Raw genomic sequence first — 13,261 nt, 5'->3', positions numbered from 1 at the left:
TACCATCTTGCTTCTCTCTAATTTTCTGTTCTTCTTAAACTTTGTTCACTGCTAGATACTCTACGATCCAGTGACACTGGCCTTCCTGCTGTTCCTTAAACTCAACATTTCATTTCCTAACTTAGGGTCATTTCATTGGCTTGTCCCCCAGATCTGGAACCCTCTTCCTCCTCAGCTCTGCTTCCCAGCTTCTCTAGTTTCCTTTAAGACAACTCAAATCCCAATCTTCTTCAAGATGGCCTTTCCCAGGCCCTCTCCCTTACCTCTAATGAACCCTACTTCATTGCCACAGGCATTCTCTCCATTTATATTGTTTATATCTTGTGTGTACAATATTTGGAGTTCTTTGTTTTGCACATTGTCTTTCCCATTAGAACATGAGCTTCTTGAGGACAGGGACCTTGTTTTTGCCCTTTTTCTGTATGTGTTATAATATTGGGTGTCTGGTAGTCTTGAGACCACCAGGTCCAATCTTATAAGAGTAACCTCACTGATTAGCACAGTGCCTAGCACATAATAATAAATAATAAATTCATGATGAATGCCTGAAAGAACAAAGAAGGTAACAACTGTAGCTTCCTAAAGGGTGAAAATTATCTCATTTATCTCTGTATCTTCCAAATAATCCTTTGATTGTAAAAGACACAAAGAAAACCAGTGTTCAATGAATAAACGAATGACAGTTTTACATGGTAAATTCAATGCCCATTTGCCCCCTTGAATGAAATTAATAGGAAGCACCTCTCAAATTAAAAGCCATGCTTACAAAGTTCTCTCATGTGAGGTAAGACATGGGCATGAAAAATCTTGTCCCAAAGGGGATTTTGGCCAATCACAATTCACATTGAAAAGGAAAACAGTAATAATAGAACTTAAACCTGGGGAAGTATCTTGAAATTTAGCTATAAACTAAGGATAGCAAAATGTGAACTAAAGGCAACCACCAGTAACAAAGCAAATGTTCCAATGTAATTTATGGGCTGTTTAAGAAAAGGGAGACCTAATAGAGACTAAAAAAGGGCCAAGTTAAAGAAAATTCCAAAATGGCATTCCTCTACTTAAGAAATCCATAGTCATTGTACCTTTGGTTAAGGCAACTGGACCAAAGTAGTTTGTTTCCATCACTTTTTTGTCCACCTCCAGTGCAGTGTCCATTATTGTGCCCCGATAGCTGACTCCTGCATTATTGATTAATATGTCCACATGGCCACTGTACTTGAGAATTTCATTCGCTGCAGGGACTATAGTTTTAGATTCAGCAAGGTCAAAGACTACGGCATGAGGCCTGTGTGTCTGAATTTGAACAAACAAAAGAGTTAACACAATTCAGCCTCTGAGCAACAATCATCTGATAACATATTCATGTTTGCAGAGTTATGGGAAACCAGAAAAGGCACAAATGTTTCAATGTGGCCAATTTGGTCTTTGATTGGGAAGTTTTAAGTTAACTAAGATCTCAGGAGATGTACTGACCTGGCATAAAATTAACTAGGTTATAACCATCCTCATCTTTATTTTTTATTTATTATTGTTATTTCTAAACCCATATCTTCTGTCTGTGTAACAGCTCTAGTTGAAAAAGTGGCAAGGACTAGGCAAATGGGCTTAAGTGATTTAGCCAGGGTCACACAGCTGGAAAGTGTCTGAGGTCACATTTGAACCTAGGTCTTCTGACTTCTAGTCTGGCACTTTATGCACTGCAACATCAAGCTGCCCTTCACCCTCATCTTTATTTATTTTTAAATTATTTACTTTTTTTTTAGTTACAAAAAGAAACTATTTTTGACATTTGCTTTCTGACATTTTAAATTCAGATTTTCTCCCTCCCTCCATCCCCCCCACTCAAGGCAGTCAATAGTCTAATATAGTTTATACCAGTGCTTTCATAAAATACATATTTCCATATTGCTCATGTTGTGATAGAAGACACATAATACATATAATAAAAAACTCATGAAGAAAATAATGTTCATTCTCATCTTTTTTTTAAATTTTATTTTATTTGGTCAATTTTTCATTCTCATCTTTAAACGGAGCAAACTTTTAAAGCACTACTTGTACATGGAATGCTCCAACCTGATATGGGAAGCTTTCAGTTTGAAACAAATGATTCTCCTCCACAGGCTATAATATAAGGTATTTCTTAGCAGTGAACCCAGGATAGTTAATTACTATTCTGTCTTCTGGGTATATTGACCATTCTGAAAAAAAAGCAGAATCTGTTAGTTCTAGTGGGACCAGTATTCAAATCCAAAAAATATGTAAATTTTTTCATTAATAACTCATTATGGGGGCAGCAAGGTAGCTTAGTGGATTGAAAGTCAGGCCAAGATTCCAGAGACCCTTCTGTTCTCAGATACTTCCTAGCTGTGTGACTCTGGGCAAGTCACTTAACCTCCATTGCCTAGCCCACCTTCTACCTTGGAACCAAAATACGGTATTAATTCTAAGATGGAAGGGTTTAAAAAAACCCAATATATCACAAGGTTCTTAAAAGACTCCCCAAAGAGATTTTTTTCCATTCCCTAATCCTCTGTGTTCATCATACTCTGAATCTACTTAGGACAATGATGACAAACCTTTTAGAGACCAAGTGCCCAAACTGTGACCCTCACGTGCATGTGAGCCACCCCCTTATCCCAGATAGGGGAGGGAGGAAGCACTTCCATTGGGCTGCTGGGAAAAGGGGCGGGTGATGAGAGAAATGTCATCAGGTGCAGTGGAGAGGGGGAGGGGAACAGCCCCTCCACCCCCTCTGAAACATGTGCCATAGGTTCACCAACACAGACTTAGGAAATTAAATGCTAGCTACTAATATTCAATTTTTAATTACTCAGAGACTGATTATCCAGGTTATGGATTATCTAGGATTTTAGTTGTTATAATAAATACCCATCTACTGTTTGAATTTGAATACTGCTTTTTGGCCACAGTCATCAGCTCTTCCACTGAAGGAATAGCAGAAGAAAAAAAAAGACAGAACTCCTGTATTACTACAGTAAGTGATTCTGATGAAAACTCGGTATGAGAGGGGCTTGAAACTATGGATGTCAATGATATTTTCAATAGCTGGCTTCTTTTTCCTTGGCTACTGTGGATGAGGCATGAAGAGAGAGAGGACTTGCAAGCCAGGTCATGCAAGAAACAAAGCTGGGGACCTGATCTGCAAATCAAGATGAAGATTCCAAATGGAATATTCCCAGGAGGAGGCAGTTGAAGCTGGCCAGGGAGAGAAACTGGGACTTTGATTCTTTCTCTGGGGTTGACTGACCAAGAAAGGAGAGAGAAACCTCTGCTCTGAGTTTTCTGACCAAGGGAGGCAAGCCTGGCTAGAAGGGGAAGAAGCGGAACTGATCCTATTAGCTTCTGTCTCAGGCTGAAGGACCCTTAAGGGGGTGGAGGGAGGCTTCTGAAATTAGGCTGAGAGACCTTGGTGGTTTTGTGAATTGAAAGAAGAAAAGAAGACTTGACAGTTATCCTCCATCTCTCTGACTGTTCCCCTGTCACAACTGTGACTTCCTAAATCCTCATAATCTTCATTTTAGATTAGGGAAACTGTCATCCCTCTCACCTCAGTTCCCTTGTCCTGTTATCCCAATAAACCCCTTACCTGAGAAAAGAGAGGAAGAAGTTTTTCCTTATAAATATCATAGTCCACTCAGGGGGGAGGGCGAAGCCACAAGCTTCAGAAGAAACTGGGAGGGAGAGGGTGGAAGAAGGGAGGGAGTGAAGAGAGGAGGAGGTTAGGAAAAATATTGATCTACTAGTCATCAGTAGAGATCAGTAGGAAAACCCCAGAGCATTCCCCTGTGGCAGCATCTCTCTATCTCAAGCAGCATCTCTCATCTATCCCCATTATAACTAAGCAGCCCTCAAGTGTCCCCATACTAGCAGCTCTCCAGTCACAAGCCAGAGTACCCAGTTACCACAACCAGCAATACTTCCCCACAGATTATCTTTTTCTACTACAATTGGCACCCCAAGTCTGACTGTACCCCACAATCCTTCAGGCAGGGTAGTTAAAGAAGAAAGACAAAATGTTCAGACAAGTTATTTGTGGAGTTGTGACTGTGGCTATCATAGCCTGTTTTGGGGTTTATCACATTTTATATAGCAAACTTACCCATATGGTAGTGGATACAATTGATTATGTAGGCAACATTACAATGTCTATTTTGCAGTTGCCATTCCAAAAGGAACTGGTACTCTGGCAAGTTCTGGCACAAGTGTATATGATCATTATGGCTGTCCTACAAACTCTGACTCAAGTGAAGAAAATATTTAGATTTGTGGTTCCCCTTAAGGCAGAGGAGATTATGGCTGTTGATACCAACCTAGAAAGCATGATTAAGGCTGTGTTTAAACAATTGATTAAGGAAAAAGGACTAGATCTGGTTATGAGCAAGGACAATAGGCAAACAGAGAATGTAACTAAGGAAAATAAAGGTGGTAATGAAAACAAGGCTGTTGGTGAACCTGAGAAAATCTGTCCTTTAAAAGAGGTCACTAAGCTAACTACCACTGCTGGTGTGATACACCCAAAAGCCCATAGACAATTCTCAACCCAGGAACTTGAATCCATAAAGCACCGTTTCCCTAAATTTGTGGAGAATCCTTTCAAATCACAGGAGCTTAAACGGGCTTTGAGGATCTTTGATCTGGATTTTGAAGATGTCGAGTTCCTATTGTCAGAACTGTTTAGCCCCCATGAACAGAGGCAATTCCTGGAGAAGACAAGATCTGACAGCAATTTAACTAGCTGGCCAACTGTAGAGCAAAGGGTGGATATGGACTTTGCAAATCCCACCTGCATGTTCTACCTTAGAAGATGTAAGGAGGATTTGCTGCAGGCCATAAAACGATGCTGTTCAAAACCGAATGTGTGGGCTAAGTTTGATAAGATCAGGCAGGATAAAGGAGAACATCCTGCCATATACATAGACCATCTGTCAGAGATGGCAGACTCAATCTTGGGACTAGAAGCTGAAAGTGAAGAATCTGCAAGTCACGTCCGTAGGCAATTTCTAAGGGGATGCACATCTAATTTGAAAACTTTTTTCAAAAACTATTTCCATGAATATGACTTAGTTTCTCTGATTGAATTGAGAGACACAGCAAGTTACTTGTTTGAAAATAATTCAGATCAAAGTAAACAAGTCCAAGACCTGAAGGAAAAGTTAGAGAGGACTGAAAAATGATCTTAAACAAAAGGAAATTAATGAAATAAAAAATCTGAACATGGTTAGGACTTACACAAAACCTACTTACCAGAAACCTAGTTATAAGGACAAATTATAAGGATAAACCAGTGCAAAGAGAAATTAGGGAATGTTTCGTTTGCCACAGGAAAGGTCAGTTGATTAGAAATTGCTTTTTGAAGAAGAAACATGCGAGTAATAACAAAGACAAACAAAATGCACAAACGAGGTACAAGAAGTCCACTTGTTGTTCTGTAAAATTGAGATTTGAACTCTGGACTCCATTCCCCAGGAGTCCTTGCTAGCCCCCAGAGTGCTTTGTAATCACACTGAATTCTAGCCTGGGTGAGAACACAAATGATTATTTAAAGGAGTTCTCCGCCTACTGAGGCTCTCTTTTGGACTTCTGTTTTGGAGCAGACGCGCCTCTTCCATGATGTGAGATTATCTTGTCTAGGCCTCTTGGCCTAGGCACCTGTTTCTTATACTGTATTTTCTTTAATCCTTAATCTTTAATAAACCTCATAAAAATATAATACTCCTTGCAGAGAGAAACTAATTTCTACCTGCCTCAGTCTCCCCTAAATTTTAATCTTTACAGTTGGCGACCTAATTGGAGAAAAATACTCTCAATCTTCTGATTCTTTTCAGATCTTAAGTTCAGCTTTTAATAGCTAGTGCCTAGAAATTTTTTTGATCCACTTTTCTCTGGCCGAGGTTTTTTTACCCTTGCAAAGCTGCTGCTCGTTCCAGCCATTAGATAGCTCACAGGCTTGTTCCGGACCTGTTGAGTTTGCCGCCCACCTGGTTCCCGTCTGCTTCTCCCTGCTTTCATGCATTCCTGCCTGTAACCCCAATCCAGACCTGTTGCGTTTGCCGCCCACCTGTCCCCTGGCTGCTAAGTTCTGCCTGCCTGTTTTGAGAATTTTGGGGATATTGATATCTACATATTTGTACTACTGTATTTTTAAAAATGAAAAAATGCTACCTGTCTCAATTCCTTTTGCCTTCTACTCATAGTGATCATGGCCAGATACGAAGAGAAAATGGATCTCATTTTTGGTGAGAAAGCCTTGTATTTTATATTTTCTTAGCTGACACAGTGTCAATGATTATAAGCTATATTTTTGAATTTTTAAAGCTCTTTTATTATTATATTTTTCTTGCATGTGCAATATACTATTTGTTTTTTTTATTATTTTTTCTCTCCTTTTTATATTTGAAGCACATGTCACCAGCATTAAGATTTTCTTTAACTTTTTGACTTTTCAGTACTATAAGTTTGAAATACATTTGTCAGAGCATGCCCAAAAAAGCTTATGACTATAAAAATGATGCCACTAATTATTTAAAAAATTATGGAATTTTGCTTAATGATTCTGTCTGATTACAGGACAAGAGATACACACAAGAGCCATTGCACAGAGCCAAAGAAAAGCCAATCCAGAATGGATTGATGCACTTCTAGGCCAATACAAAGGTTTTGAACCTAGTGTGAGACTTGGGGTTGTGACACTTGACTTATGTTAAGATGTAGGCCTTCCTTGTGTCCACACTCACTCTGAAGATACTCACAGATGAGTATCCCCAAAACCTTGGCTCCTATAATCTGGTCCCCTTTTCTGCCTCTCATAGTGTGGTACCTTTCTGTAGTCCTGGCTACTGACTGGGTAAATGCATCATTGCTTAGATCATTTTGATTGGGCCCTGATTCAAGGACCTGTTATAGATTTATTTTTCTTTTTACTTGGAATTTTTACACATAAGACTTTGATAGTCTATATTTTCATCCAGAAATTTTTCTTTTATTTGGATTTTTCTGATATCTTTTTAATATCTCTTGCCAATTGATTCATATACCTCATACCTCAGCCATGCATCCCCAAGTGATCCTGTTTTTTTAATCACCCTCTTAACGGGGGGAATGTAAAAAATATCGTTATTTAAATTGCAAAGTTTAAATTCTTTTTGAGAAGAATTTTAGGTAAAGAAAGATGATACTTCTCTGAATCCAGAACTAAACACAATGAAGAAGCCTCCAGACCACCAGCTGCATCAAAATGAACTTTGGGTGTGGCTGATTGAACATTTATTTGTATGTATACTTTCATGCCAAAGGGGACTGCCCCCCAACTGGCTTTCTGTCAATGCGTCCAGCAATTATTGGTTTTGTTTTTTTTTTCTCTTATCCTAAAATTATTGTAATCTTTAAATTGGTTATGTCTTTATGATCCTTTGGGGAAGGACTTCTTCCCAGATGATCAAACGGGGGGAATGTAAAATTGAGATTTGAACTCTGGACTCCATTCCTCAGGAGTCCTTGCTAGCCCCCAGAGTGCTTTGTAATCACACTGAATTCTCGCATGGGTGAGAACACAAATGATTATTTAAAGGAGTTCTCCGCCTACTGAGGCTCTCTTTTGGACTTCTGTTTTGGAGCAGATGCAGCTCTTCCATGATGTGAGATTATCTTGTCTAGGCCTCTCTGGCCTAGGCACGTGTTTCTTATCCTGTATTTTCTTTAATCTTTAATCTTTAATAAACCTCATAAAAATATAATACTCCTTGCAGAGAGAAACTAATTTCTACCTGCCTCAGTCTCCCCTAAATTTTAATCTTTACAGTTCACACTGCAAGTTGAAGTCCTCACAGCAAGCTCCGGACTTGAATGAAATGCAACTGGCCATAAAAACTGGAGCTAAGCCTAAATTCTCAGATATGGTTAGAAAAGAGTTATGAAGCCAGGCCCATAAGATATACAGTGTGACAAATGGATAGAAGAAACAGTGAGAAAGAGGATGCAGTTGGAAATAGTAGAAAAAACTTGGGAAATAGTGAAAATTCAGTGCAAGAAGGTGACTCTGTGAATGATAGACATTGCAATAAAGCAAGAGAAAGGCTGAGACAGATTAAGAAAATTGAGGCAGAAATTAAGAAAATAGCATCTCAACTAGTAAAGGAGATGAAAGACTTTGAAATGAGTTGTACAGTAACTAAACAGGAAAAGTCTGTAAAGGAAATCAAATCATTCTTAGAGAACTTTTTCCAGTGAAGAATGGATAATGGGATTGAATTATGCAAAAGAAAAAGAAAGAGTCACAAGAACTCAAGAAAAAGTTAATGACTAATACAGAGACACATAATTTCAATTCCCTAAAGGTTACTATTGCTAAAGATGACAGTGCTTTACAAACATTCACAGATGAAGTCCCACCAAACTTAGTTAATTTTGTAAATAGCTTTATGGCACAGGTACCCTTGGAAACTACATCTGATTTGAATCCAGAAGCTAGTACTTTCCATCCAGCAATGAGTGTTATAGTTAAGGAAAAATTAACTGAAAATGAAGCTGACATTACTTTTGAATACAATAATCATATTCAAAGTAGTGGAGGTCACATTTCAGTTAAATTCCAAAAGTCAATAAAAAGCAAATAGCAAACAGCAGACAAAAAATAAAGTTGGTGCTTTATAGTTTTCCAAACCAGAAAGGTAGTGAGGGTCAGGTCCGGCAGCAGACAATGTATCTTGGTTTGGGGATCAAGAAAGTGATAAAGAAAGGGAGGGAGAGAGGGAAGGAAGAAGAAAACGAGGAAAGAAAAAAAGGAGGGAGGGAGAAAGGAAACTTTTCAGTCTCCTGAGTGCCAGATATTGTAATGAGCATTTTAAAAGTATTCTCTTCATTTGGTCCTCTTACCACTCTGGGAGGTTGCTACTATTTATTCCTATGTTACAGCTGAGGAAAGAGGCAGACATTTAGGGTCACATAGCTAGTAACTGAGGCTAATTTTAAAGTCAGGTCTTTCTGACTCCAGACCTAGCCTTCTAGCTTCTATACTACCTACAAGAAACTCAGGCATAGTCTGACATGCAATCTATATTAGGGGAGAACAGATTTCAAAGGGATTATAAAACATATAAAAAGGATTCCATTGCCTAAAATTCCTTAGGGGAACTAAGCCCAGAAAAAAAGTGGAAATGACAATGAGAAAACAAATCAAAATGTATGGGATGTAGCCAAAGTAGTACTTAGGGGAAGTTTTATATCTCTAAGTGCTTACATCAATAAAATAGAGAAAGTACAGGTCAATGAACTGAGTATACAACTTAAAAAACTAGAAAAAGAATAAATTTTAAAGTACCAATTAAACACCAAATTAGAAATTCTGAAAATCAATGGAGAGATAAATAAATCTGAAAATAAACCACTGAACTAATAAATAAGACAAGAAATTGGTTTTATGGGGGGAAAGTAATAAAATATATCATTGATTAATTTGTTTTTTTTTAAAAGAAGAAAACCAAATTATTAGTATCAAAAAATGAAAAAGGTAAATTTATCTTCAATGAAGAAAAAATTAAAGCAATTAGAAAAAATGGAAAGCTCTCAAGAATGACATTTTGAACCTGTACATAAACATTTATAGCCATGCTCTTTGTAGTGGTAAAAAATTGGAAAATGAGGGGGTGTCCATCGATTGGGAAATGGCTGAACAAATTGTGGTATCTGATGGTGATAGAATGCTATTGTGCTGAAAGGAATGATGAACTGGAAGAATTCCATGTGAACCAGACAGACCTCCAGGAATTGATGCAGAGTGAAAGGAGTAGAACCAGGAGAACATTGTACACAGAGACTGATACACTGGCACAATCAAATGTAATAGGCTTTGTTACTAGTAGCAATGCAATGATCCAGAACAATCCTGAGGGACTTATGAGAAAAAAAGCTATCCATATCCTGAGAAAGAACTGGGGGAGTAGAAATGCAGAAGATGGGTATATAATTGGGGATTTTGACTTTAAATGATCATTCTGTTGCAAATAATAATATGGAAATAGATTTTGAACAATGATACATGTAGAACTCAGTGGAATTGCTCATCAGGGAGGGGAGGGGAGGGAAAGAACATGAATCATGGAAAAACATTCTAAATTAATAAAAATTTTTAGAAAAGAATGACATTTTGAAGAAACAAAAAGTAACTGATGAGGAGGAAAAAGAAAGTTTTCTAAAGAAACCAATGTGGAGACACAGAACTCATAACCAACTTAGATTAAAAAATAGAGAGAGAAAAGGAAAGAATTCTCAAAACAATGAAATACAAGCTATCAATAGCTATGAAATAGCTTTCAATAGCTATGAAAAAATCACTAAAATTAAAGAAATGAAAATTAAAACAACTCTAAGGTTCTAACTCACTTCTCGGATTGGCTCACATGACCAAAAAAAAAAAAAAAGAAAAATTAACAGTTGTTAGAACAACTTACTGAAGACAAGCAAATTGATGCACTGTTGGTGGAGTGACAAATGAATCCAGCTACTCTGTCTCAACAAGAGCTAGATTATTTTCCTTTGTTTTGCAGTATTTATTCATAGATACCTGAACTTGTTTACTAGATCTATGTGTCATATTTTCTTCTGTTATTAGTATTTTCCCTGTTAATTTATCTGCTTTTGTTAAAGGTTTTTGAGTTCTCCTTCCTGAGATCTTTAATAATTTCAGTCTTCTTTTTTAATGCCCTTATTTTTCCCTTATTCACTTTCTAACTCTGTCCCCTTTTATGGTGAAAACTATCTGGGAAGTAAGATAAGTGAAACTGATTCTTTTCACTTAAAAAAATGACCAATACTATCAAACACAACTGATATATTGTTTGGTCTTATTCAATTATTTTTTCTGTCTTTTTTATTATTTGTATAGGAGACAACTTACTGGATAGGAAAGAAGGATGAGATATTTGGAAATGAAGATGATATATAAGTATATATATATATATATATACACACACACACATATATATATATATATATATATATATATATATACATATACACAAGTATATAAGTACAAACATGCATATCTAACCACACACACACACACACACATATAGTTATATGTAACTATAATGTTTTTTTTTAACTGTTACCTTCTGTCTTAGTATTGGTTCCAAGGCAAAAGAGTGGTAGGGCTTAGGTAATTGGGATTAAGGATTTGTGCAAGGTCACACAACTAGGAAGTGTCTTAGGCAGCCATAATAGAAAAGCCAAATTTCAGCAAGGTTCCCAGTAACTCCAAAGTGTTCCTCAGTAAGATTGGGAGTGGAGCTCTTTAGCCTATTTACCTCTGTTCAGTTTAGTGTGTAACAATACTTCCAAAGATACTTCCTCCAATTTCAGAATATAAAGAAACTTTGAATGCCTAGAATTTAAATGCTCTAGCATCCCATCTTACCTTTTTTATGTTAGTAGCAATGAGTTCTCTGATGAGCTCTTCTAGCCTCTCATTGTTTCGTCCACAAAGAATTAACTTAGCACCAGCGGTATAAAAAACTTTAGCACATTCTAGAGGGAGATAGAACAAGGGTTTTATAACTGCAGAGATCCAAAATTATTGTCTATTGAATATTCATTGAAAATTCAGAAGACACAGATGACTGTCCAAGGTATCTCTGCCAACACCTCCCATCCTTACTACCACTTCCTCTTATTCTTGGACTCATGTTCACAAATTGGACTCTCAGTTTCATAGTAGAACCCCATTAAACAGAGCCTAGAGAACACTGTACACAGAAGCAGCAAAACTATATGATGAACAACTGTGAATGACTTTGCTGTTCTCAGCACTACAATGATCTGGACTCATGACGAAAAATGCTCTCTACCTCAACTGAAGTCTGAATGTAGAGTGAGTGTACCATTTTTTCACTTTACCCTTCATTTTAAAAAAAACGTTTCTTTTTCTTCAACATGATGAAAATGGAAACATTTTTAAATCCTTGTGGGATTAAAAAAGAGGCCCACAGCTTCTATTTCTGAACTGCCTTTCTAGAATATAAAAAATTATTTATGATTTAACTAAGACTTAGTCACTCATTTAAAGACACAGAGTATGATCAGGCACTGTGAATGCTCCCACTACTACTAGTATGGCATATCTTAGATGCTAATTAGCAACAACTCTTATCCGGGGCTTCTAGCCAAGTGTGTTAAAAAAAAAGAGTAATAGTTCTATGATATGCGCAATCTCTACAGTGGCTCTGTGTGATATGAAAAAGAGGCTGAAGACCATACAATAGCTGTTTAGTATCCAAGACATGCAAGAGACTTTTATCTTAGCATCCATATTTTTAAAGGAATTCCAGGTTGGAAAATCAATGATTTAACTGCCCAGAATATTGAGATCATGTATCAAAGTATATTCTTTTAGTCTAAATACCCTTTTTCTAAACTTCTTTGTAACTATGAGAGATCAAAGATGAATGGTGAAGGAAATAATAGGATTGTTTGGGTGAAAGGAGCTATCCTTTTTTCAAGGAAAAAAGCCCCATCAGTATAAGCATCATCCTACTACTTTTGTTTTAATCCCAGCTTTAACCATTCCAAATGATCTTTCTTCCTAGTGCTTAACTTTGGTGCAAAATTTCTCTCACCAATTTTATGTATCTACATATGTATATTATTTCTGTATGTAAAAAATGCACCTGCACTGAGTTATCTGTCTGGGAGAAATCAATTAAACAAGGACTTTTTCAGTTGTGCTCATATCTTTTAAACAAGAGTTAATAAATTCTTTCAGTGGATGAGGCATGTGACTGGCGACAGAACCAAGTTTCTTCAAGACAGGGACTTTTGCTTTTTGTCTTTGTATCTTCATTGCTGAGCATAATATAAAGCACATGATACATGGCAGGTAAGTGAATGCTTATTGAATAAATGCATGAACCTGGATGCAGACCCAGCAGCTGTTCAAATACCAACTGTGGCCAAATTAAGGACAAGATCTCTCATGGTGGAGGGAATACTTTAGAGCAGCCTTAGTGGATGAAGTCTTCTGGGGCCAGTGTTGCAAGCCTAAGCTATATTAGTTCATGTAATCCTTCTTAGCAATAAGCCAAACTTCTAAAAGAAACTGTTGAAAAGATTTCTCTTAAACTCAGATGGCAACATTTTAGAGAGGAGGAATGTTCCTCTGATAGCCTCTGTCATTCCCAAAGGAATGCAAAAACTTTTGACACAGGCTTGATGAAGAAATACAATGAACTACTTTGTGATATGCCCT

The 13,261-nt window shown here is 37.1% G+C and overlaps 1 protein-coding gene across 7 annotated transcripts in view; it reads right to left on the bottom strand.

The window, feature by feature from the left end:
• The window catches only part of DHRS7B (dehydrogenase/reductase 7B), a 78,710-nt gene that overhangs the window by 10,252 nt on the left and 55,197 nt on the right, over positions 1-13,261 (bottom strand). For all 7 annotated transcript variants that reach the window (XM_007498466.3, XM_056806421.1, XM_056806424.1 and 4 more), the window contains 2 exons: positions 11,435-11,544; positions 1,083-1,293 (listed from right to left, as the gene is read on the bottom strand). In XM_007498466.3, the coding sequence (XP_007498528.1) occupies positions 1,083-1,293; positions 11,435-11,544 (321 nt within the window). The remainder of the gene's footprint in view (positions 1-1,082; positions 1,294-11,434; positions 11,545-13,261) is intronic.

The sequence above is a fragment of the Monodelphis domestica genome, chromosome 7 (genome assembly GCF_027887165.1).
Source record: "Monodelphis domestica isolate mMonDom1 chromosome 7, mMonDom1.pri, whole genome shotgun sequence".
Classification (NCBI taxonomy): Eukaryota; Metazoa; Chordata; class Mammalia; order Didelphimorphia; family Didelphidae; genus Monodelphis; species Monodelphis domestica.
This window is presented reverse-complemented; position numbering and strand designations above follow the sequence as displayed.